Genomic DNA, 26,838 nt, shown 5'->3' with positions numbered 1-26,838 from the left:
AACATACTTTCGATAAATTCGATCTCTAGTCGTACAACTAAGCCATAGCTCACGGCCCCCGGGACAATTTACTTTCACAAGCTAAACTTTACATCACAGAACAACTTTGGAATAAAAATACCTCGATCGTTTCCCGAACCACCGTTTTGTACGTTCGTCGATAAACGCTCTCTATATAAGCCTTCCTAAAGTAGTTCGTTGTAGAAGCGAAGAAACGTTTCACACTCGCGCACGTGTTTTAACACGAAGGAGAAAAAAAAAGAAGGAGATAGAAAGAAAAAAAAAAAATAAAGAAAACGACTGGCGGAATATCCGCGAGAGTTCAGCTTCACCGAAGCGTCTTCCGGAATTGCGACCGATCGACCGTGTCGCCCTCTGTCGACAAGCTCGGTCGATCATCTTACGATTCGAAGTGCGCGCGGGCAGATTGACGAACCACACGTGTCCGGTTTGTGTTACTCGATATCGTTCGGGCCGATTCAGAATCGACGTCGAATTGTCCGTCGTCGTTGTTATCAATCGTCACAATCGACAAAATTGAGACGGGCGCGGAAACAGTAACCGAACGACGTAAATCCTTGGATTATGGTCGTCGACGAGACAGAATTGGCGACATTCCTTCCTGTCGGTTTTTGAATCGTCGTCCGTGGCGCATGCGCCCCGTCGCGATACATAACCTCAAGAATGTGCTCCCATTTTATTATCAGTCTTTTCTCGTTTCTCCGTTCGGGAAACGTCGATAATCCACCGGTTTCTGGATTCATTTATCCGTGTGCCTGGCTATGGTCCGGGTCAGGCTCGACCCAGCCGTGTCTTTACAGGCGACGGTCATTCTGTTGAGCGTCGTTGTCCACCGGAAACACGATTGAGTCACCGGGGAACGGATACGTCGAAGGGAATCATCGTGTGTTCAAGGAGCATTTCCAAACGTGCTCCGGAAGCGAATTCCTTCGATCATGTTTCTCGAGAAACGCAATCCCCCGTTCAGCGGACGGCAAGGACGCGATGCTGTGGACAGTCCATCGACGCTGCCAATTTTAATAACGCGCGATCGTGACAGCACTACGTTCCGCGTCACTTTCTCTCTTCCGACTCCTGATTGGTTTTCACCAGATTGTACGCGTGACTTCTGTATTTCGTGGGTGGATCGTGAAGAGGTAGAGGTTGCTGCTGCGGCTGTTGTTGCTGTTGTTGTTGTTGCTCGTTGGATGGTTGACTCATGCTGGACATCGAGAGGTCTGTTGGCATATCGATTTCCGGCTCGACGCCACTTCCGCCTTCTTCTTCCGGCTCGGACTTTATCCGCATTTGCTGACGCAGCAGAGATATGTTCTTTATGTTCTTCAGCTCCGTCGGATTTCGCAGAAATCTGAACACAAAGGAATTCATTTTAAAACGGCGTTCCGAGTATTTAGAAACAACTTTAGGGTACAATAATATGATTGTCGAATAGGAGACGTTTGTATTGAACACGTGAATATGATAAAGTGGATATTTTCACGAAATCGTTATGTAAAATGAATTATATACAGTGTGTAGATTGATCATGTTTGTCAGATACAATCTTTTGAGTATGTTCATACGGTCGAGTGTTAAAACACCTTAAGCCGCGTTTAGCTACCATGTGATAATTCTGTACTGATATGTTCGTTTATTCTTGTGTTGCACTTCAAATGAACTTTATTATACTTTATAATATTTCTGTGAGGCATTCTAGCACACAAATAAAGTGAAACTTCGATACAGTAGTAAAAAAAATATTTTTTAAAGTGTAAAATTAATGTTAGGTAGAAACGTTTTTTGTCAAAGTATTTGCAATGACTTCATACTCGTGGATACCGTTATGCCGAGTATCTTGTACAGCTTCGTAGATAAATAGGACGTATAGCGGATGAAACTTTAAGACGAAAAGGAGTAAAGAAACAACTTTTTTACATGACAAATGTACACGGAAAATTCTTTATCTGTGACCTGTAGAGAAAAATATTATAATATTTATAGGAAATCTGAATACTTTAATACAGAACGTCATCCATTCTCGTCTTTTTATCAAATTTGATACAGAGGTAGAAAATTCAAAAATACTCAATCTGTATTTCATTTGTAATTGCCTAAAATTCATATTTATGGGTCGAAAGCAACTCTCGATTCAAAATTGCAGAAATGACAAAAAGTAAAACTCGAAAGTTGCTTGTAATTCTATTAACGAATTATATACCATCAGCAAAATTCCAGAAGAACCGTAGTTGAAAGAGTTAAAAGTTTTCGAAGCGTCAAGTAAACATATCGAAAGAAAGTGGAGATACAAAAAGAAATGAAAATGGCTATGAAACACTTACTGGTAACAGTGACGTTCCCCTTGGACCTTCCGGAGAATGTTCACGCGATAATAGTATCGTAGGGCTCTGCTCATTTTATCGTAATTCATCGAGAGATGATTCTTCTGGATGCCCCAGAGCCTCGCCAGCCCGGGAGGATCGACGATTTTGAACACTCCTGTTTCCCGGCTTTTCCACGCGATATAGTGGGTGTACCGTTGCGAGGGGTCGTTCAACAGTTGCTGTAGAAAATCCCATAGAAGTCTACCATCTGCGACAGGAGAAGAAAGCCGATTGAAAGTTTTGTGTTCGTGGATGTTACTTTTAAAGAAAAAGGATTTGCACCCACGTAGACACTGTTATTTCAAATATATTACACACATTTAGACGACAATATTGTCGTTTTCAGAGTCAATAGACACTTCGAATGTAAAAAATACTAATAAGAATTGTGTTTTAAATATATAATTTAGTGTAACAGTTCTTTGATCTGTCCAACACTGTCCCAATTACGTTTTTCTATCTTTAAACACTACAAAGAGTATCTTTTTAAATAAATTGTATTTATTATTAATTCTTCGAGAGTGGAGTATTGAAAAATAGAACGATGACTATGGAGAACACTTCATTCATGATGGCGAGTGCTGCAGTAAATTTTGTTTCATATACCACGTATTTAAATTACCTGATTTATATCTAATTAAACACCCGATAGCGATATTCCATGCACAGCCCATATTATTCATTGAACGCATATACAGGGTGTCCCAAAAAGATGGGACAATCCGCAACATGGATATCTCGGAAATGGAGCTTCAGATTACAAAACGGTAAAGGACTTATCGATCAGATTACACATAGATACACGTCGCAGATTGGCCGATCTTTTTAGCACCTGTATAAGTAAAAAGAAGCAACTTATCATTCGTCACTTTCGTCTCAGTTTTGCATATGGAATCCACCATCTGGAAATGCCCTATATCTTCACGAACACCCTGTACAGCAAAAAGGAGAAACTTACTGGTATTGGGTTCAGGCGAGTCGCTGGGAAAGAACTCCCTGGCCGCGTTCGCGGCGTTCGTTCTGAAGGCACCAGGCGTCAGGGGCATCATCGGCTGCGTCAGCGTGGGGCTCGGCTGATCCTTGACGCATACCTCGCTTAGCCTCTGCGCGGCTAAAGCGGTTGGCGTGGCCGGTGGACTTCCGTTGGCCGCTTGTTGATTGTCCTCGTCCGAGTCGCTCTTGTAGACCTGACTTTGTGCACCCTCGGTGTGCCCAGGTGAGCCCGCTTGACTGTCCACCGATGGGGCCGGGGACAGTGTGACCGAGTTCGCGGACATCAATGAGGCCAGATTCGCTGTGTACGGGTTCTCCGTCCATGTTGGTGTCGGGGGATGCGAATGGGGGCTAAGAGGATACGCGGAAGGCCTGGTCGGTGTCACTGGACTGCTCGGAAGACACCTCTGTAGCTGACTGAAGTCCCTGGCCAGCATCGATAGCACGTTGTGCAACACGTCCCCAGCGCCTGGACATCGCTCGCCCAGATCCGCCTTGGTCAGCAGACACAACGCTTTCCCGTTCATTTGGAACATGTCCATGTCGAACTGCGGTAGATCGAACTCCCGTTCCGCCCAACGGAGAAACGTCGCCACATCCTCTCGGGACCACAGCCGCGGGTCGGACGCTGTTCAACATATGTTCTTTTTGGTTATCGTGTCTTGTGAATGAGCCTGCCATTCAGATCACGTCTGGCGAACGACCGTGTCGAATGTTTAGACGCGGTTTGATATTGATGGTGCATAATCGCTCGGGGGAAACCTTGTACCTTTGGTGTATCGAAGAAACGTTTTCGGAAGCGTTTCAGGCATACGAAAGATCTTGCGAAGGATTCGTAGTTTCGGGAAGTTCTGTTGTTACTAGACTGTGGATTTTATGAAGTTGAATCGCTAACTGCAGAAAGGGGACGTGTTGTTTTCAGAAGATGAACATTTTTAGATGACATCTCCTGGACATGTCCCGTTTCTGTAGTAAACAGAAATTATTGACGTCCATAGCATACTAGATAGGGTATAGATATGATCCTTTTCTGGAGGAACTTGTGTATGCAACTTATAAAAGTGGTACCTTGCCGAAAAGCGAATTCCTTAGAAAAATGGAGATATCCCCTTTTCGCAGATAGCGATTCCAGTTATGGCCTATAGGGCCAGATGAAATGCAATACGAAAAAAAAACTTTTATTCGATGCAATGAGGTTACTATTATATTCGTAGTCTAATAAGATACTAATGGGAAGCATGGAATTCATACTTTTATTCTTGTCTTTACAAATTACTTTATAAAACGTTATTTTGAAAATAATAAATTGTTGTTTTTTTTATCAAAGAGTTGGAAAGTTTTGTTTCATTATGGATCAGACACGCTATTTCCACAACGATAATAGAAAATAAGAATTATCTGTGGTTAAGGGTTAATAATGACCTTCGTCATTTTTCTCATCTTTCTTCAACAAAACCGTTACTAATCCATTTCTTCAAAACTAAGGTACCAAGATTTCACCAAAATCGTATAATATTCGTATCAACGAATAGTATATACGCGTTTCGAATAGGGTGACAATAAACCCAGACAGCACACGACGCCTTAAAGACGGCTTAAATGCGTCTTGGACGTAAAATAGCAGTAAAATGGGCGTTTCAAAGGCGTTATGTGCTATCTAAGGAGTGAAAAGTGGACATACCTAGACTTGCTGGCAGATGAGTCTTGAAGTCGAGGAACGGGCTGGGCGGTGGGTGGGTGGGTGGAAAATTCATGGCCGGGCCGTATCGCCAGAGCAGCTCCGTGGGGCTGAAAGGCAAGGATATGCCTGGTGGCAGCCGTGAGTCCATCCCCGTCATTCCACCCCCGGCCGAGACCGGCGGCAATTGCGGCAGCTGGATCGTCGGCAACAATTTCATAACACGTCCCACTTTCTATTCTCTCCGCTCTGAAATCAACACCGAGGCAATCGATTAATATATACCTGGCGCGTTCCATTTGACGACCGACAACACCGAACGACTAATTATTAATCAACGAGGCGGCAGACGGAATACTTATATCGGTGTGCTTGTTTTTTGGGGGAAGATGGAAACCTATCGTCTCTCAGTAATGTTCGTTTGTGCTGGGACGTATTCAGTTTTATATCGATTCGAGAGTTAAGTGCACCGATGAGTACTACCGTTTTTTGTTTGTCATCGAGGAAACGTAATTCAAATGCTACATGGGTTTCCTTTAGTTTTTCTTTGGTGAAAGTCGCGCAGGATGTCGAACAGAAACGAGTAATATTATGGTAATATATAACAAATAGTGGATTACTCGTTAGTACCTAAAATTACTGTATTTTATATTTACTGTATTCAATTTTAATATTTTAATAATATATCATTTTCTTTCTTGTTACATAAATATTATATTTAAATGTTCTTACTATTGCTAGTTAATTGTTTTGTGCATTCTACCGCTATTGGCCAAAGAGATTTCTTATTTACCTGAACAATATGTGTATTACAACCACTATTAATGCGTTTGCAAAAAACACCAAAATGTAGAACATAATAAAATTAAAAGATTGATAAAGATTACCCTTTTTTTTTAATCCCTTAAATTCGGAATATAAGTTTCCATTTCACAATCCTCATTGCAACTTAATACATAAAAATAGGAGTGTACTTTCATGTCGTTGCATACGTAATGTCGGTTCCAAACTCGCCGAATAAAAAATTAATACTTTCGATTAATTTTAACCATCGAATATTCAAACTATTCCTGTTTTAGCACTCGTTTCCAGTGAACCTAGAAACGACACTGCTTCTGGAAAGACCTCATAAAATTTGGTCCTTGTTATATTTAAACTTTTCTGAAATATTCATAAAATTTCGCCCTCGGTTATAAATTCCTTTGGTAATACGATTGAAAGGCGGGAAATAAAATGTAACTGTCCATTTTTTCAATCCCACTTCGACACAATTTAACTCCAAACCGATTAATCGATCTTCGGATTAATCGTAACTACTTACTGGTCCTAAAAATAAGATACAGTTATATTTCTAACAATAACGCAAAAATCGATTTTGTCGATGCAAATGAAAGTAATTCAAATGAAAATGTCATTGAGCTGTACGATTTCTGGTCGAAAAAGTTTTGAAGCAAGTTCACGAGAAGCACACGTCGAAACCGTAATCGAATGGTCGTGACGCGGTACATCGGCTTAGGAAAGAGGAAAGATTATTAGCATAGACCGCCGTGGTATAAGAATGAAAGGCAGCAGGAAACGCGGATTTACATAACTTATTTTCATCGACTTACAGGCTCTTTCCGTTCTTTTTCTTTCTTTTATCCGTCCGGTATTCGCGATAAAATAATTTCTCAGAGGAACACTCCTTCTCGGTACAGAAATGTCAATGAAAATATTCCAACGCCTCGAAAAGCTTTCGACATTTTCGATTCTCAATACGATATATAATTCATTAGTTGCCTGCAAATGTGATGGCCATTTTTTCAATTTTTTTATCGATACTGAACACATCATTACAGTCTTCGTTGCTCAAAATAATTGTCCCGATTTTCTACAACTTTTCGCTCTTTTCCTGCAATTGTGACATTATAAATATTATATATCGTCAAGCTTAAATGGGCCGAAAATTACTTTTGATTATGCTTGATACAATTCTACAGGGTGATTCAGTGAAATGATCGAGTTTCAAACGGAAATAATAATACTTGGGATAAGTTCACTTACATTCTTACATCCGGATCTAATGCATAGTTATATTTTATAAAACTACTATTTAACCGCCACTTTCTAATCTTTGCAGTTGACGTGATTTCAGACTCGGCGATTAACCCATTTGTATCATTGGCGTATATACATATACGTGCAATTTTCTTGGTCACTACCACGGAAGTGTATGTATACACGCATCACACTGTACAAAACGATTAGTTTAGATTGCTCAAATCAATGAAATATTAACTTTTTTTATACCTTACTATTTGTAGTTAAATATAACAAAAACGAATTTCGTGTTAACGGGCTATTTTTCATTTTTTTTTAAATAATGCAAATGAACGACACCTCCGTATACTGCTGCTTTTCACTGCGTATCATTCGAATAAAATTCTGCCCAACTCTGGTACATGCGTACAAGCGACCACAGCTTATTAAGCCATCGGGCCGGAGTTAACCTAACCTTAAACCTGGAAAGGAGTTTTCACGGTTGGATAAGCCGCTAATTACGTGGGTGGTGTACCCTGGGCCCCGTCGATTAACGCCTCTAATCGAATTGTTCTACCGTGGACGAGCTGTGAGATCGTAAGGGGAGGGGAGAAAAAGTCTCGTTAGGAGGGAAAAAAAGGCAGAGATGCTGGCATGCGAAGGTCGATGTGCCGTTGTCTCGACACCAGGAAATCCTCGTTCGGGAAGCTTACCACGTGTACCGACAGCGGAACAAAGAGAGAGAAAGAGAGGCAACCATGAGAGGTGAGAAAGAGGGACACAACACTCGAGAGGAGACCTCGAGATCGTTCCTGCTTTCAACCGATTTTTAGCTTTAACGTCGCTTCGAGTTATTCTTACGGAGCTATCAATTACAGCTACCGACGCTTATTTTTTTCCTGTTCGAACGATCTCCGCTTCCGCCTCGGGGAGCCACGTACACGTTGTACGCGACACGTCGCGTTGTTGCGACGACTCGTCAGATATCTTCGCTCAGATACAACGTGAGTTTATACCAGAGTTGGGCAGAATTTTATTCAAATAATGAACACAGTGAAAAGCAGCAGTATCTAAGGATGTTCTGAGCTTTAAACAGTTAATGGGATTAAAGAAGTATTATTTTATTATAAAAATTGAAATTTCCACGTTTAAACAATTGAAAATAACGAAATACTGTTTTTACCTTTTTTTCGTTATTCGAAACTTTTTATCTAGATAATTAGTCAGCCCATCTGTGGTTTACACCGTCCTCTTTCTTGGGAAATTAACACTAGAATTACCAACGATAAATGCATATTTGCTTCGATCGGTGGATAAACGTGAAAAACTTTTGAAAATTTAGAAATTTAGAAATTGACTAATTTTTTCACTTTCATATCGTAATAAAAAGTGCAGAAGATCTGAGAAAATGAATTGTCATAACATTTTAATCGTCGTTGTAAGAGTGTATTGACAAGTCATTTTGACTTGTTTGGTAGTTCTTGGGTTAAGACGTGGGGCGATATTATTCGTGTATCCCTTTACTTGAATTAATACGAATGTACGAAATTAATGTGCTTTATTTGCTGAATGACAGAGGTACATACAGCAGAAGTATATCCGGTCGTACCATACATGTGACATATTTTACATCCGTATTCCATTAACGTTAAAGGTCGAATTAACGATTATAATTTATGTTTGTGTAAACCTTGATTTAATATACTTCAGCTTAAGCGCTTGCAACTGAAATATTATACGCAGGTTATTTTAGGAAATATTGTTATCTTTTTAAAGCAGCAGTGATGCAAAATGTCATTTTATGAAGTGTTTCATAAAGGCAGGAGTACAAATAGAAAATTCCTTATTTTCTCAGGGACTTTACTGAGGTCGAAATAAAATATTAAATTTTCGTCTTTACTGTATTTCACATACTTCTTCATGCTACAAATGCATAAAATCCGAGATCTAGCTATCACGCTTCTAAAAAATTTACTATTAAGTACGTTTTCTCATTTATCTAGAGAACTCTGTTATTTAGAGTTTTAACTTATAAGTATCTGAAATTGTGAATTTTTTTCATAAACTTTCAATCATTACAATTTCTGCCAAAAAGATGCTCTCGTATTTCACTTGGAAGAAGTCACGACACAGATGGGCGTGGCGTTTGAAAGAAGGAAAATTGGAGAAATAGGTGAACAGTGTCGCGATCGAGGGGATTTCGATCCAGGAACGTGGCCAACCGGTGCTGGAATCGTGTGTAACAAGAAAACTGGAACGAATTCCGGCGGACGAAATGTGATCGATCGATCATCCGGGACGGACATTTCCGGCTTGGAGGTCGCCGACGAGCCAACGAAAGGAGGAAGTCATGCCGGAAGTCGTTCGCCGCGTAAGAAACCAACCGCTCGAATAATCTTCCTTCGGGCAAAAACCGCCACACTCACGGATCCCTCGGCAATTATTGCGGATATTTAAAATCCCCTCCAACGGGTTCACCGTTGAGTGCTGTTTCCGCTACTTTTAACCGCTTTACAATAACTACACACGATGGTTTCGGTGTACAAAACGCCTCAACGTTCCCAGATAAACTCCACGTTGGCTAATTCGCGCGTAGAAATCAGCAAAAAGGATTGAGATATATCTAAAGATTCTAGAATGCTTTTAAATTATCACATAATTTATCGTTGTTTTATACATCTATTTAAGAATTTTATTTGTAAATACACTGCGGATTTTATGCATTTATAGCTAATAGGACTTTGTGTAAAGCAAAAGAGGAAAAACTTTCGTCAGATGGCAATGTATTTTCTATTTTATTCTGAACCCAATAAAATATTTAAGAGAAGAAATAAATTCCTACCTTTGTTGTCAAAAATTACGTTAGAAGACGTCATTTTATATAAAAATCCGCAGTCTATTTCCTTTTTAGATAATTTCGTCTTGTGTCGCAGTATGAATTGTCACTGATACTTTGAAGTTGATAGATAAAGTAAAATGAACACGACGTAAAGTTGTACGAAGTTTGTGTAACATACGTTACAGTGGCGTTATAAACGTATTATGTAAGTGGCGCATCAAAATGTATGGCTCCCAATATAGTCCGTACTGAACTTTTGTTATAAACCTGAGATGGACATTTTTTATTTCAATGAAAAATACTCTATAATATATAAAGTAAAAAGTTTATCGAAGTAATATTTTACATTCCTCATTAGATTATTAATCTCAAGTGATATTAAATTTTATCGATGGGAATGACAATACAATTAAAATATGTATCTTATCATTCGAAGATTCAAGAATTTGTAAAAACGAGTAACTGTACTAAATTTTAAAAGCAATTAAAAGTGCAATATTGGTTTCGTTCTTGACTATTAATAACTGCTATTGTTATTATAATCATAATTTAATAAAGTTCATGTTTCTTAATTAAATTATTTCTGAGACCATTATCAAATAGAAAATTCATTATTATAAATGTGAAAACTATTTTTGATAGTAAACTAAGTTAAATAGTTTAAATAATAATTCGATACAGCCTAAAATTTGCCCTGTAAAATAATGTTTCAGACAGAAACTGCATGCAAACAATTTGTTGAATCTTGTAGACTTAAATAAGAAGCCTAGAGTAGGTCTATAATTTTTGTGACGCGCACTTAGTATCACCCTGTACAAACATATTATTAGATTATCCGGAAATCAATTCCGGATTTCCTTAGTAGCACATTCGTGGCGTTGTATAACGCAGTTAACATTTTGAAGCGTTAGTCTGTATTACTGTTCTTACAAGAGTATTATTCTCAATTATTTCGACCAATTACTCGAGTAATTACCGGTAGTCAAATTTTTATTATTTCATTTAATCATCGTGATACATTCAGATTCTCGTGTATTTATCAGGTGCATGCAGATTTTCGAGGAAAACTGAAGATTATCAACATTTGTCTAGATATTTAGATGACTTTTCAAATTAAAAATAACCATTGTAGATGTTTTCATGCTGTAATAATATAATTGAACAAAATTGCACTTCATATCACCTTAATAGAATCAACTACAAACCAAGAAGGCTTGAAACCATCATAAAATTACAGTCTTATAAAATGTTACCTAAAGTTGACAATTTTTCATCTTTAACGTTATTTTCAATCTTTAAGTTTTATTTAAAATTGTAGAACGAACATGAATATGCTAAGTACATACTCATAAATCTCTCTTTCTTGTTGAAACCATTATGTATGTATCTATATAAAGATCGATTAGGCCAATATTAAAAGAACATACATACGTAGGTACATACTAAAATATATGACTAAAATATAGTACTTTTACTCGATTTAAGATTTCCTTAATGTCAGAAGTTCGTTACCGATTCATCGGTGTGCTTACGTAACTCGCGAGGATCGAACGAAACTACGATTTGGACGACATTCGCACGCTTCCGGATGCGAACTAATTTGCCATTTAGATAAAAGATTCCGCATACCGATGGAACAACGAAAGACTTCTTTTTCTCTTCTTTATTTTTGGTATTACGTCGCATCTATAATCTAGGCGATTAGCAACGCTAAAGCTGGGTAAGCCTAGTGTTAGGTAATCAGATTTTGTGGTATAGGTTAGTGTTTTTCAGATAATTCAAGGTGTTCTCAGTTGATCTTTCGTGAATGAAAATAAGAATTACAATTCTGAAACGAACATCACTGGTTCCAGAATTCCAAGTTCTATCACCGTGCTAAACCTCATGGAAAAATCAGCGTTACACCTGGCGACCTCACCTTGTTAATGCCGAGGATCTTTCGAACACTCATCGAAAATTTACTGCAGTCCGATGTTTACGTATTCAGAGGTGGGATGTGGTTTCCGAGGGTTAACATCCCCTAAACAAAATTTCTTTTAGCATTTCAGCAATTCCGTAATGCCTCGTAACATTCACTGAATATTCGATAAGAGTCCTAATACATACCAACGACCCTGAGTGAACGAAACACTTTCAATCGAAGCTGACGATTAAACCGATTGTGTGCTGAATTACAAGTTCTTTCGATCGTTCTTACAACAAACAATTTCTGTCGAAACGTGCTTCCGTAATAATTATCTACTTGGAAACGTGGACGATCGCCATTCACCGTGAATTAAAACGAAAACACCGTGCCAAAAATGTGTTCAAAAGTTCAGTCGAGCATTGCACGGCTTCGTTCTTCCCCGAAATGGTGGAAGGCGGAAGATCCTTGACGAGGATTTAAGATTTATCGCGGAAGGGGGGAGGGAAAAGAGTCAATCCTTATTTCTTCCGGGTATACTCGACTGTTTCCTCTCTCCTTCTCGCTTCGTTCGTATAGTTTTCTCCGGTTTCGTTCTGAGGCAGTCTACTATTGATTCTTCGATAACACGAGATATCGGCGATAACAGCTTAATCCGTTGCCGTTACGACACCTATTCTTAGCTGCTAATTGATCGACTCTCGTGCAATAAGTCACTCATGTCTTGCGATAGAAGGGTTCGTGACGAAAATGCTTATCGAGAAACACGAAAATTACCTGAAAGCCCGATAGCAAGTGTTTCTTTTTACCTCTGAAGCGCTACTAGTAAATTTGTATCAAAAGTCATCATTAGATTTATATTTGATAAGATTATTAGAGATTCAGTACATTACTTAATAAAATTCAATGGGATTTCTGTTTCATCTGGGATTTAATAGTATCCAACGAAATAAACAAATTTCCAGTTGATCTCAGCGTTTCGTAAACCAGACAATAAAGATCTATGTTTACATAAACACCCGTAGTCTAGTCATAACATTTGCAGCAACCTAATGTTGTCAGCAGACAGCGGATTTTATGAATTTATAGCACGTGTCGAGGGATACTTCGCCATAGTATAAAAATGTTTATGTATAATCTAATAATATATATTCAATATTTCTATTATTCTACCAATTTTGAAGCTACTGACACTTTTAATAAAAAACCTAAATTTCTATAAATCTGTTTTTCTCAATTCGTAAGAATGTGAATTTATATAAACATTAGCATTCTAATGATTAGTTTTAAGAAAAATTCAAACCATGAGTTGATTAACTGAAATTTCAGTAATCCCAATAAATAATTCCTCCTCAGTTTTAAGATTGTAATTTAATATTTAAAAGAATAAGGTAAATAATCTATACAATTTAATTTATTCTTTATATATTCTGTGATCACTTAGGAATAATTGGAAATATAATTACCATAATTTTAAGTGTCATAAAATGGGAGCCTCTACCTCTTGCATCCTAAATCGATTAAATTAAAAGAAAAAAAAAATTATATTTTTTACAGTTAACAATCGAATTTTCTTGTTCCGAACTTCGGAATTCGGCGTAACTTTCTCGAATCTCAACAAAATTGAAAAATTTGATCAATCACTCCCTTAGTTATCATAACGCAAACACGCTTGTTTAAAGGATCGCTGGTAAATGTTCTCAGAAGAATCTGTGTAATCGTTGAAGATTTGCATAGGCGCATGCGCGATAGATCGTTACGCAGTTAGAGCGTAACGTGAATTATAGCGAAGGTAAACAGAGTGCACCGAGATCGAGGAGAAAGTCCTCGGCGGTCTTTGCGGTTCTTCGCAGGTACGCAACCGTTATTATGTAATTTTTTTTATCACGGCGCTCGTCCCGTGCAGACGTCTGAACAATGCACCGTGAAATTCGGACACGAGTTTCGGTGAATTCTTTTCTTTTTAACGATATAATTGGAGAAAACGAAAATTTCCCTCGGAACAGTTGAACACGTGTGACTCGAGGGTAAAACTGAATAATATAATTATTTTTTTTTCTTTCGTTCTTTTACGTCCTATTAGCTATAAAATGGTATTAACTACGACAATGTTCAGTTACATTACACTTATAAGTAGACTGCAGAAGATTATGCAAATTCACAATTTTAGATATTAATATCTGAATAGCTCAAAATTGAGCAAAATTGGTAATTCTGTACTAGAGGGTTTATTACGTTAATAACACATTGAAAGTATTAACAATATTAAAATGTTTATTTTATTGGGTTTTTCAAATTGCAAGCTATGAATGTATAAATATCTGCAGTCTACTTATGAGCAGTTTTGTTTCTTAGTATAGTAATGAAATTGCGATGTTTAGGCATTTATGGTGTACAGAAATGTGGAAGACAGTGAAACGAGAATTTCAATCATGATGATAATAATACGTCTACATTGCAACAGTGTTGTTTACGATATAATAACAAAGTGTGTTATAAATAAATATGAATAATGTGTATTATAGGTGAAAATAAATATAAACACTGTATAAGGGGTAAGATATTGTTAGCCTACCTTACAGTCCTTTAACTATAAATTTATAAGGATATTTCTTTATTATCTCTCTACAGATTATCTTTCTGTAACTTTTTAATGTACTTTTGATGAAATAGTCCTATTAATTCTTTTATACATGCATCCTATGGTGAATAATATAGGGAGTAAATATAGTGTAGGTCCTCTACAAGTAGTTCGAAATTAATTAATATTACTAGTAATACTAGAATATTTTGACCGTGTAATTTTCAAATATAAACGATTTTGTGCCAAAGCAACGATACTTCGAACATTTTAATAGCATTCTTATACTGAGCATCATTCAAGAATATTAAGCGATATTTGAAAGATATTTCGAATATTTAATAACATTATTACATCGCTCGTTATTCAAGTAAGTTAAGTAATACCCGACGGTAGTATCGAAGGAAGCTGTAATGACGGGCGCCTTCGTGCCATCAACTGATAACCCAATGCCGCGAAGAAACTGGTAAACAAAAATTGTCAACACGTGAATAATAACTCGATCGTGCCGTTAATCGATAGATTGAACTGTACAACATTTAATCCTTGGGACAAATGAACAAAGAATAAAAGTATTACGAGTTGTATTTGCTAATTGAAAGTTGTTACTAGGCTACCCACCGATCGCTTGTTAATCTGATTTAATCGTGGCTCTTTAAATTTATCTTTACGATAAGAAAGAGAAGTTGATGATTTATGGACAGCGATATTTTATAAGAGGAAGCTTTGTATGGATACAAACTATGGGATTTCATTTTAGTAAATTCAATTTTAATTACAATTAAATAATTGGATAGGTGTTTAAATAATAGAAAGATGATGAATTAGATTCTTACTTACAAATATTAATTATCTAAGAAGTGATCGGAAGGCATTTCCTAGCTGGGTACTGACAAATCACAAAAAACAAGTAAACTCTTCTCGTTTATAGTAAGTATGAATATAATCAATAGATCATATAATATATATCAATAGATCATTCTGATAAAATTACCAAATGGCCTCTTACCACTTGGTAAATTTAATTCAAGCACTGAAATAAATGTTAAATCGAACGTTAATTTCGCATAAATTTCAGTAATTCCCGATACCAAGTGGTAGAAGGCCTTAACCCTTACGCCGTTTTTTCCCCTAGTGGAAGCCAAGTTTGCTGGTGGGTGTACACTACGATAGCAGCGCTGTGTGGCTAGCGGAAGATTCACGAAACTTTTCTTCATCATTAAGGGATTATCCACACCACGGGAGTTTCCAGACTTATCTCACAGACGAGGTATAGCAGTATACATTTCATCCAATGTATTTTTGTGGCCCCCTCCAATGTATTTTTGTGACCACGTAGAGGTCGCTAAAATCATAGGCTTTTTAAGGTGTTGGTATTACACCCTAGGTGGGCCATCAACTTCCATAAGATGAAAGGTCTACTCCTATACCTCGTTTGTGCTTATGTATACGACCGTGTGTCGAATCAACTGAAATCGGAGGATCCTCCACAATTCACTCCCGAGAGAGTTCGATATTGACGTTTATCGTTTGTGAAACCAAAGGGGGAACCCCGCGCGGAAAACGCAGAGGAAAAGCCGGCTTTTCCGCGACCTTGAGTTGGTCGGTGAACCCGATGCTCGCGCGTCCGCTTACGTCACGCTCTCGCCGCCGCCACCGCCGACGACGACTCGCAAGGAAGTGCTTTCTCGCTCGCCGACGCTAGAGGAGTGGCGCGGCGGAGGGGTGGGGGAAGGCAAGAGAGACGAACAAGCGAGGAGTAACGAGATTCAGAGCGAGATAGAGCCAGCCGTGGCAGGCAGCGGCGTAGCACAAGAGCAAATCAACACGCGCCCGGCCACGTCCATTTGCCCCAACCCTTCGGGGAGCTGTCGCCTGGCGGAGTCAAGATAGCACCTCGGAACCGATCTTACGGCCTGGTCGTGTGTTATCGCAATTAAGAATAATCGCGGGTGTTATTTTTCTTTTATTTTGCAACTGGACGGGAATCGCTTGATAAACGGTTACGTGGTGGAGGACGCGGATCTCGCGGTGGAATATCTTCGCCGCAGTGTTTTACGTACAGTGGCGTTAGGGGAATGGAAAAATTTGGGACGTTCTGGGTGCAGTGTGGCCAGATTTTCTTTTGTGAGATTCTGGCAAGCATAGCTCAATCGAAAATCGCCCAAAGTCGCAGTAGTGTTTTTGGAACAAATTTTTATGATGCTGGGAACGCGGGATTTTTTAATTGAAGTGCTCCTTTTTGCATGATACATTGGAGAAATAGAATATACAATGAATTATACATACATAAATGTATATATAAATTCGAAACGCAAAATTGCAATATGCGCTTTTTTCGAAAAATGTATCGCAACTGTAGTACAAAAGTAGTGCAAATCGTGGTGCAATCGACCGAGTGGTGATTCTATGAGAAAGGGGAAGTCGAAAGAAAGAATACATTTTTTCGTTTGAGGATTCCTTTTCGAGAAAATCGAATTTAAAAATTAATCTCAAACGCGTGTATTTGTTGCGGTGGTAAGTAGAAACGGAATGCAATGAACAGACGCGCTAGTCAAGTCCTGTTCGATAACTGCACGCGGATCCAGTCAATTTTCAAATTCGATCACTTCGAAAATGAAGTTTTAAATGTAAAAATGTTGTGTTTTTTCGACTTATTTTTGCGTGTAGAATCACCACCAGGCCAGTTGTATCACGATTTTGAAACCACCCTGTATTAGGTTGAGTCGTGAACGGGCTGCGGATGTTTATGCAAAGATAGATTTTTATGAGTTTATATATGAGAACTGGCATCAAACAGATATTCGTTTACTTTATTTACTGGCCTACCGGGTTCCGAATGAAATGAAAACTTCATCAAACTTTAACAAATTCTTAAGTATACTGAATGTTAAGAAACTGTGTACGTTATAAATACATAAAATTTGCAGCATATTTATGAATACCTTCGAATTTTGCTTTGATACATTTTCTTCTTGTGTAGATAATTTACAATTTACTACTTATTACTTAATAAATTTTTTCATTCTATTATCCTGTTGTTAAACCAATCAAATTCACCAGAGAAACGATATTCTGTTTAAATTCCGCCTATGTAAATTAAGACTCGTAGTCTAGACATTATATAATTGCTCAATTAAATTATGGCGTATGCTAATTGGTTTCTGTATAATTTTAAGGAAACGAATATCGGGACCTGGAATGTCCCAATACTCGTATTAACATATTCAGAACGGAAATAAATTTTCCGAAACCCCACCGGCTCGACGGCATTATGAGCAAACAGCTCGATACCCGCGCCGCCGAAGCGTTTTTTATCGGCAATAATTATCTTTCCTCTTTCTAGTCCCGTCGCTGGTTTCATAGACGCGTTATTTAACAGATAATGATAATATAATGCGATGACCCACAGCCAAGTAATATCGGCTGTCCCGATGTTTTATCAATTATAGCGGGGTGGCCATTAGTGGGCTGCAATCTCCATTAACAGGCTAAAATAACCCGAATGTATTAATAATCGATTTCTATAAATAAAATTCTATACGAACGAGATATACTTGGAAAGTTATTTAATTTCAATTTAACTGAACCTGTTTCGGATAGTTAATATTCTTTGCGTACTCTGTATACTTTACATGGATGAATTAAAATGCTGTTCATTGTAGTTTACATTAATCGGACAAATTTTAATTTTTATCACCTTATATAAATACCTCATGAAATTCGAAGTATTTTGCAATTATATTTACTGCTTCCAATATACTACACATTTTATATATATCGAGTATATTATGATATTATACAATTTAATTTAGTATACATTCAGTGTTCATAAGAATCTGAAGCAAAAGAATGAGTTCTCGCCATAGAAGTTTTATAAAAGAACTATTCGCAATTTTTAATTAAAATTCATACAAAATATACGATAATACTTGCTCTGTGTTTCTATTATAGCTGGATCTTAACAAACCAAGAGCATTATTACGAATAGAGTTTTATTCGTACAATATGAATAAATATTAACATTTCATAATATTAACAATAAGCCTTAAACTAACGATTCAATTCCATCTTCTGTATCCAGCGTCAGATAAAATTTCTCAGACCTCAACTGGAACAATATTCATAAATCACGGAGGCGTAAAAGCCCCGTTAAGCGTCGTGCCCTCCCGGTGTGGAACGATCCATAAATTATTTAAAAAGGAAACAGATTTTACAAACCACTGAATCGATAACGCAGGTACATACTACCAAGAGACAGAGTGCGTACTTGAATGTCGGCTCAATCTCACGCACCGTTTATGGCAGCAACGCGTCGCTTCTCTGTTCCTCTATCAAATTACGTAAATATGGTAATCGACACACTTGCGCGGACATATCGATTATGCAATACGGTTGAATCGATTACAACGATTTATTACATTATCTACCGGGGATCCTATCGGAGACTCGCAAAACTCCACAAAAATCAATCGAGACAATTATCAGAGTTCGTTCGATTAAAGTTCTCGCGTAAAAACGAAATTTGAGCGAAAAAAAAAAAAAATAAGACAAAACGGAATGGACAAATCATGTCATTGTCAGGTGGGCGATCGATGGCCCACGAGAATCTTTTCGTTTAGGTCAGCGACGATTTTCCTAGTCAATGTTATACTAGGTCAACTTTTTCCCCTAGCGGAAGCCGAGTTTGCACGCGAGGGTACATTCCATTTTCGAAAGTATGCTTAAACTATTTTTTCTTCTTCATACTCGAGTGTATTATAGCCCGTCTTATTATATTATTGAGTGCATAGTTGGAAAAGAAAATATCCGCCTCGAAAGGGTTAATAGGAAGACGGAGGAAAAAGTATGGCGTACCGAGATGATAAAGCAGACGAGGGGGTCAGTGACACGTCGTCGAACGAAGAGGTTTATCAGTCGAGCGACTGGCCCACGTGGTTACTATTCTCCGCCCTCTTTTATAACCTCGATCGCCGCGCAACTATTGTCCGCTGTGTGAGCCACACAGCTGATGGCTGAAGGAGGAGCCCCGGGAGGACCGAACGAAGATGATCTTGGGGTAACTTTCGGCCGCACGAACTCCACCCGCTTAATGAGGTGCTCATTCAGCGTAAAGAAGACACTGGCGAAACCCACGAATTCACGTGGTCCGATTTTTTCCAGATTTTTGGAAGGACATAACCCAAATACACCTCGCAAGACATTAGGGAGTTGTGTTTTCAAGAAATAAATTATTAAAAATGTAAAATTTCAATCGATAAATCAGTGTTAACTATGGTCATAGAAGCACATGTCGTGCTATGGAACCTTTAATTACACAATAGATAATGTTTGATTAGACAAATCCACAACTATGGTATTTTTTGTCACTGTCTTGGTTCGAACCCTGTACCAGAGATTTTTTTTTTATTTAACAAAAGTTTTATCCGTTAGCCTTTAGAGGACGGGAAACCTATTTTTGGGCTTCAAAGGGGTTGTTTATATTTCGTAGTATAACACTATAAAAAATGTATAAAAGTTCGAACTCAAAGTTATAAAAATTTATGAAAAAAACTGCTCGTCCTTCAAAGGTTAAATACTTTGGATATTTCCTATGTTGGATATTTTTCTATGGGAGAATACGCGGTGCATTAAATGCTTCGTTAGTTTAGATACGCACGACATTAAGTCCATTCAACAGTTCGATGGTAGCGATTATTTCTCGTTGAATTCTTACCAAACGGTTCTAAAGTTATAAGATTTTTGCACACCTTTGATTTCCTCTCCTCTAAAGTTTGCAAACTGTGACTCAATATAAAAAATGTACGCTTCCGTTTAAAAAAACGAAGTTGACCTTCATATGACCTTTAAGCGTCCACATACAAATAAGTTACATCAGAAACCGTGGCCCCTGATACCATTTAACTTGAACATTTTTTAATATCGTCATCAGTTTCAGAGATATGCAAATGGGTCGATTCCCCTGATACCATTTAACTTGAACATTTTTTAATATCGTCACCAGTTTCAGAGATATGCAAATGAGTCGTATTAAATGGATCACCCTGTATACAAATCAAACTTCTACAATCCCTGAGAATCTACCCTCCGTAGGGCGTAATCGTACAAGGGTGGAACTTTCGCGCAATTTCATCGAATCGACCTTCGTTGCACGGTTTTCCAACGGTTTTCTTTTTTTCGATCGACGAGAAATTCCTCGGATGGCTACCTGTTACTCTCCCGTCCAGAAAAGGAAGGAACCGAGAAGAAGGGCCCTGAAGGGCGGATGAGAATCTCTGCGGAGGCACAAAGAGAGCATCGAAACCTCGAATGCACGTGCGTGCAACTAACGCCGACCGGAAGTCGATAAAAAGGCTGCTTCACCCTCGTCACTCGGCAGCGGCGGCAGCTCCTCCTCATGGGAACCAGCCTCTTTCTTCTCGCTTCATTCCTCCGTTCCGTTCCGTTCCTCTCCACGTTTCTTGTCTCGTCTTTCCACGAGCCCCCGCCGCGCTGCCCTCCACCCTTCCCAACGAACCGTCCGCCCTCTTCTCTCTCTCTCTCTCCCCCAACGGGGAGAAAGGGCTCCTTTCAAGTGGCCCAGTAAACTTGAAAACCATCCTCTGAAGATGCACTTTACTCTCCAAAGGTGTTTCTTTCGCTCAAGATGTCTCGCTCGACACGGCGAACACACAACCCCCCCGTTTTCTTTCCCCGAGTCGAGTTTATTTTACTTCTCGCCGAGGGGACATCCTCTGTTTTTTTTTTTTTTTTTTTTTTTTTTTTTGTTTTGAAATCTATGAAAAGTATATTTGCGACTTAGGCATTACATTCCCTTCTAATCTAACATTTATTGAACACTACAGCCAATGTTAGTAAAATATCTACAGATTCTGCCATCAATTCTGATAGATAACTTTAAAATATAATCAATTTCTATATCTCTGATTATAAGTCTACTGTATGTGCTTTTTTCCACCAATCCAACGTCCATTTTTCAACACTATTAAAAGCTCGAAAGAAGTGATCATGGTCAATTGTCTGATGACGAAACAAAAGATTCTACCTAAAAACGAATAGTTCTGTTGTGAGTGTATATAAAATTTTAAATATTATTTTTATTTCTTATTATTTTGCAATACCAACAAATATGACATATATTCGTGAAAAAGAAATTAGCAGAAAAAGCTTAATTTTAAAATGTTTAGAAACACAGTGATCTAAATCAATCTTAATTGATCAATTCGCCCCTAGATCGTATAAAATCTTTTTCTGTACTTCCATTTTCACAAAGAAATATTTTGTAACAGTTTTTTGAACCTATATACGTGGTCTTGCAATAGGTATATAGAGTTTTCTTTTTAAATAATAAAACACCATTTTACAGAACACAGCACGAATGTGACAGACTACTACGATTTTCACCCCGCTATAGGTATATCAATTCTCACGATACAACAATCTCTTCTAATTTTCACTGCAATTTCCACGTCAGCTGGACATGCAATTTCGATCAATAATGTATATACGTTAAAAAATAAAGGCCCGTCGAGTTACGAATGCAAATAACCTCAATGACAATTCCGACTGTATTGTCCCGCATTCGAGGGGTTCTTCCGTTTGCGGATCGTGACGAAAATAATCGTAATTCGATGGAAACAGATCGGTTTTGACATCGTAATTACAGTGTCGCGCGGCGGCGAGGCGAGGGAGAGACGGGAGAGTTTGGCAGGTTATCGAGCGGTTGCTGCTGGCGAGTCTGTGTTTATAAATACGGGATGGAGGAAGTACCGCAATAATACCGGCGGGCTAGAGTCCGATCGTTAATACCGCAATATCGAGAAGACCGCCCGAAAACCGGCCGCGAAAGACGGCCGCGACGGAAGTTTTATTTGCTTGTTACCGAAATAATCGTCTGACGTCCCGATATTTGGATTACGGTAGAGTGGGCTACTAATTCTGGAACATAGGTGTCAATTACAGGTGTATTCCCGTGTTAGACGTACAGGTATAGGTTCATCCAGTATTACGTATCGAAAAATATATATGATACAACCCGAAAGAAAGTGATAACGCGTAGAGCTATAAGTTAATAATTACATTCATCATTTTGCATCTTCAATACACATAATAATTCATAAGTACCAGAGCTGATAAAAAAAGAAATAATTCATAATATTCAATTCGTCAGTTCAAACAATCTATTCACGAGCCATCGCGCGCTGACTGATTTCCGTAATAAGTCTTAACGATCGAACGTTTAACTCGATTAACTTGATCAATAGCTTTTCAGATCATCTAAAAGTCAGTTAATCAAGGTTCCACTGTGCATTCAGTCTATCAGCAACGGGGAGAAATTAAGAGGTCTCGACCGAAAGATCGTCGACGTCGTCGGTGGCGCGCTGCCGGGGAGGAAGAAGAGCAGAAGAGGAAGAGACGAAGAGAGAAGAGGAAAAGGAAGAGCACAAAGAAAGGAATAGATAGAAGAGAAGGGCATCGTCTCTTGCCCTGAATCCGATTCGTAATAATAGTTATCCCGTTGCCGAGGAATGCCACAGTGCATCGTGCACTCGCATCTCTTTTCGACGCGTTAACGCAATTACTATATTCGTATATTCATCCTCTATAAATCGATTGATCGATCGAAGAAATTAACCAGAAAAAAAAATATTTTACAACTAATTGTATTATTGTGATAATTACTTCTTCGTATTTCATAACGAAAAAATAATGAATTAGTTTTCTATTACCCCACAGAAACGAGTATTTATATGTTGGAATTTTTTTACAATAAAATTTTTCTGTTACCACTTCAGGTAGAATTGGTTTAAAATAATTGAATCAACTACCGTCAACTGATTTGCCGATTCTTCTGAATATTCTACAATAAAACGAAGTATAAATTGGACAAATAAATCGAAGAATGTAATACAAACACAATTTGAAAATCGCAGATACCTTTTTCAATGGAAAATCACCGAGGAATTTAAAGAGCGGAGCCACGCTAAATATACTTTATATTAACTTCTGACTCCGTTGACCCAAAAAAAGTTTGCAAAATGCTCGGTCTAGATTGTCAATGGCAGGGAATCAAGCACGATCTCGCCAATGATAATAAATATAAAAATATTTTCGCCTTTAAAACGTCAATAAAAAGTTTTGTTCAGATTTCACCGTTTTCAGTATTCATAATTATTTTCTCCCTCAGTACCTATCTGTAATTATCTTCACTGATTATCTTCTATATTAGACAATATTTATGGATTTCATGCAATATTTATTTAATATCTAGTACAGATCTGTTAAAAAAAGTGGTGGCACTTGTGATAATGGAAAGGGTTAATGTACTCAAATTTAAGATCTCAATTAGAAAATAACTAATATACATAGTCCTAGAGTTTCTATTTTAATGCTTGGCCGGTAATGGATTAAGTATCTCACAAACCTACGAGTTTACATTCGCAATCTACTGAAACACAACTAATACCAAGGAGCTTTCAGGCGAAAGACAAGTACCTACACTTGACTGTTTCTTTTTGGGGACGAAAAGTTACAGTCGGCGTAAAGGCCCATCGCGTGGAAGGAAGACTGGGAGGGGGGAGGGCGATGGTATTTTAAACGCAACTTCCTCCTCGAGTTTTCCTCGAAAGAGGGGAACCGGATGCCATCTATCGCGACCGTCTGCTTCCTTTTGCTCCCTCTTGGAATTAACCGGACAAACGGGGAGAGAGAAAGAGAGAGACGAAACCATCGTCTATCCAAAGAAACTACGTATGTGTGTGTACACCGAGAAGCAGAGAAAGGGAAAAGGAAGCGAGAGACAAGAAGAGAGGGATACGGAGAAGGAGAGATGAAGATCGAATCGAGCGCTCCACGAAAGAATAAGGAAAGACCGAGACGACTGGGGGATATGGCGAAAAAGAGAAGTCCAAGGTCCGCGCTTCCGGTACGGATACGGACCGGTTCTCTTCTTCGTCCCGTGGGAGGAAGGGGAGGCGGGAGAGACGCGGACATTTTCTGAAATACTGGTCGTTAAGGAATTCACGTTGCTTACGGTTACTACTCTATACGTACGATATATTTTACATATTTAATCGATGGTGAAGTTAGAAATACTATTTACATAAATGTAGCGGTTTGATTAATATCCTTTGGATTATAATGCATTTATTCTAGAAATTATGCATGTAGTAAATACTCCATGAGTGTTCGAAGACTCCTTGACACTTGATAAGGAAAGGATCCCAAATGTAACATTGACTTTTTAACACTGGAATTACCAGCATTGAATGTATACTAAATTAAATTGTATAAACTATATATATATATATAAACTATATATAAATAACGTTGTACAGATTGATATTAATTGTCAAAATGCCTTGTATTGGTAAATAATCGATTCGCATCTAAATGAGCTGAAATGATACAGTCAATTTGGGTTTCGTGTGAAATTTAATTTTCATGAGAATTAATTTTGACGTTAATATTTCAACCGACGAATATATACTTGGGATATTAAAACAGTTTTAAAAGTGAAACTCAATTGTGTTCTATTCTATAAAAATTGATTGATAATTAACGGACACAGTAAACAATTTGTCTGGGTGTTTCATGAACAAAATTGTAGTAATAACTATCGGTGAAAAACCGTAGGAATAGGTCCGACTTGTTCTTAGGATTTTATTAAAATTACGATTTCGAAACTTACTTTATCGTTACGACTTTATTTTCAAATATAGAATTAACGCATTTTTAATCGTGCTACGAATTTCGGAGCACCTTGTATGTGATACTATATTATACATATACGACGCGATTGATTAAAGAAGCGATTGCTTTTTGCGAAATACAGGATTCTTTGACCTTTTAATTAAACCACACAAACTGTGATAATGATAAATATGCCAGTGTTCTAGAATCGTGACTGTTTACACGTTTTAATATTTGCTTGGGGTTTAAAAACTTTCCGAGTGAAAATTTGTTTTTAGAGGAAGCCACAAAGTATGAACTCTTTTACTTACCTGTTCTGTCAATCAAATTAAAAATCTAATATTACGTGGCGTAGAAAAATTAATATTCATTAAATCTTCCTCCTCTATCAATTATTATATTACATATTTTATTTAAAACTCCAAATATTTGTATTAGATTACCTGTAAAATAAACAAAGAGTAATTTCCATTCTCTTTGTACCTGTCCGTCAAGTTTATATTCCTTGTCGGTACAAGTTATTATTAAACCAAAAGCCGCACGAACTTTTTCCGACAGTTAATATTACAAAACAAGCGTTAAAATTGAAATTCTATCGATGAAATTTTTTATGAAATATGATAATCGTTATCTGTAAAGCTTTCCACGAGAACAATGAATAACCAAAAACAAATACGAAAGAACATACATATGCTAAACACGTAGAAAAGAAAGGCAATACATATTTACAAAGCGTTGAATTATCTTTGTACTAATAAAGATAACAATTTCTAAACGTAAAAAAATCTAAAATTATAAATACCTACTCGAATTAACTAGAATGTCTCTACTATAAATTCCTTTCATGTTTCATAACAGTTCCCAAAAATCTGAAGAATATTAATTAATATACCTCGTTTAACACAAAGCCTCTAACGTTCGCCCAGAGCCTCTAAAGCTCTTTTTATAATTTCATAATGAACATGTAATTAAAAATCTAATGTTACTATTTACAAAAAATACTGAATTAAAAGAAGTAAAATATTTCACAATTATTAATTTCAGCTATTCTGTACCAAAAGCCTCCAAAGAGTTCTTCCGCATTCTATCCTGATGAAGGCCAAATATACTAACCCCCCACCCAAAAAAAATGTATCCAAATTTTAATTTACCCGAAATAAAATAAGATAGGATTTCTCTATATAGTTATCGCCACGAATTGCAAGAACAATTACAGTGAACGGAGAACGGAGAATGGCGAAAGAAGTTGGGTGAAATTTGCAGGTGGTTCAACGTCGACACCTCGTCCAGGATCTTAACGATCGATCGAGTCCTCCCCCGAGGCAACGGAGAGAATTTTCCACCCCCTCGCCATTCTGCGAACGTACCCACTTCCTCTTCCTTCTACTTCATTTCTCCCCTTCCCAGACTCTTATCAGTCCCCTCGACTGCGATAGAAAATCGACGAGGAGACCTTTCGACGAAACTTTTTTTCTCCCTCGTCGCTCGCTCGTTCGTGAACTAACGTGATTAAACCCCTTGCAAAATTATAACGCCGCCACGCTCAGTTTTCTGTTTCATCGCGATTTCGTATTTGAACAATGGCTCCGCGGGTTGGAGAAATCTTAGTTTTAATCCATTTTCCAACAGTTAAAACTGCAGAAGATGGGGAATATCGGAGCGACCCAAAAAAAAAAAAACAAATTTTCTTCTATGAATACAACACTGATTGATTAAAACATATATTTTTAATATTATGTAGTAATATCCCAA

At 37.8% G+C, this 26,838-nt stretch overlaps 1 protein-coding gene across 1 annotated transcript in view; it reads right to left on the bottom strand.

Moving 5' to 3' along the window:
* Positions 1–1,074: 1,074 nt before the first annotated feature.
* LOC107187526 (ets DNA-binding protein pokkuri) overlaps positions 1,075–26,838 on the bottom strand; it is a 30,672-nt gene continuing 4,908 nt past the window's right edge. The window contains exons 2-5 of the mRNA XM_015575645.1: positions 5,056–5,301; positions 3,340–4,002; positions 2,340–2,589; positions 1,075–1,369 (exon numbers count right to left, since the gene is read on the bottom strand). Of these exons, the coding sequence (XP_015431131.1) occupies positions 1,075–1,369; positions 2,340–2,589; positions 3,340–4,002; positions 5,056–5,272 (1,425 nt within the window). The 5' untranslated portion in view covers positions 5,273–5,301. The remainder of the gene's footprint in view (positions 1,370–2,339; positions 2,590–3,339; positions 4,003–5,055; positions 5,302–26,838) is intronic.

This window comes from Dufourea novaeangliae, unplaced genomic scaffold (genome assembly GCF_001272555.1).
Source record: "Dufourea novaeangliae isolate 0120121106 unplaced genomic scaffold, ASM127255v1 scaffold89, whole genome shotgun sequence".
Lineage (NCBI taxonomy): Eukaryota > Metazoa > Arthropoda > Insecta > Hymenoptera > Halictidae > Dufourea > Dufourea novaeangliae.
Note: the sequence above shows the minus strand (reverse complement) of the source record. Positions and strands in the feature narration are given on the sequence as shown.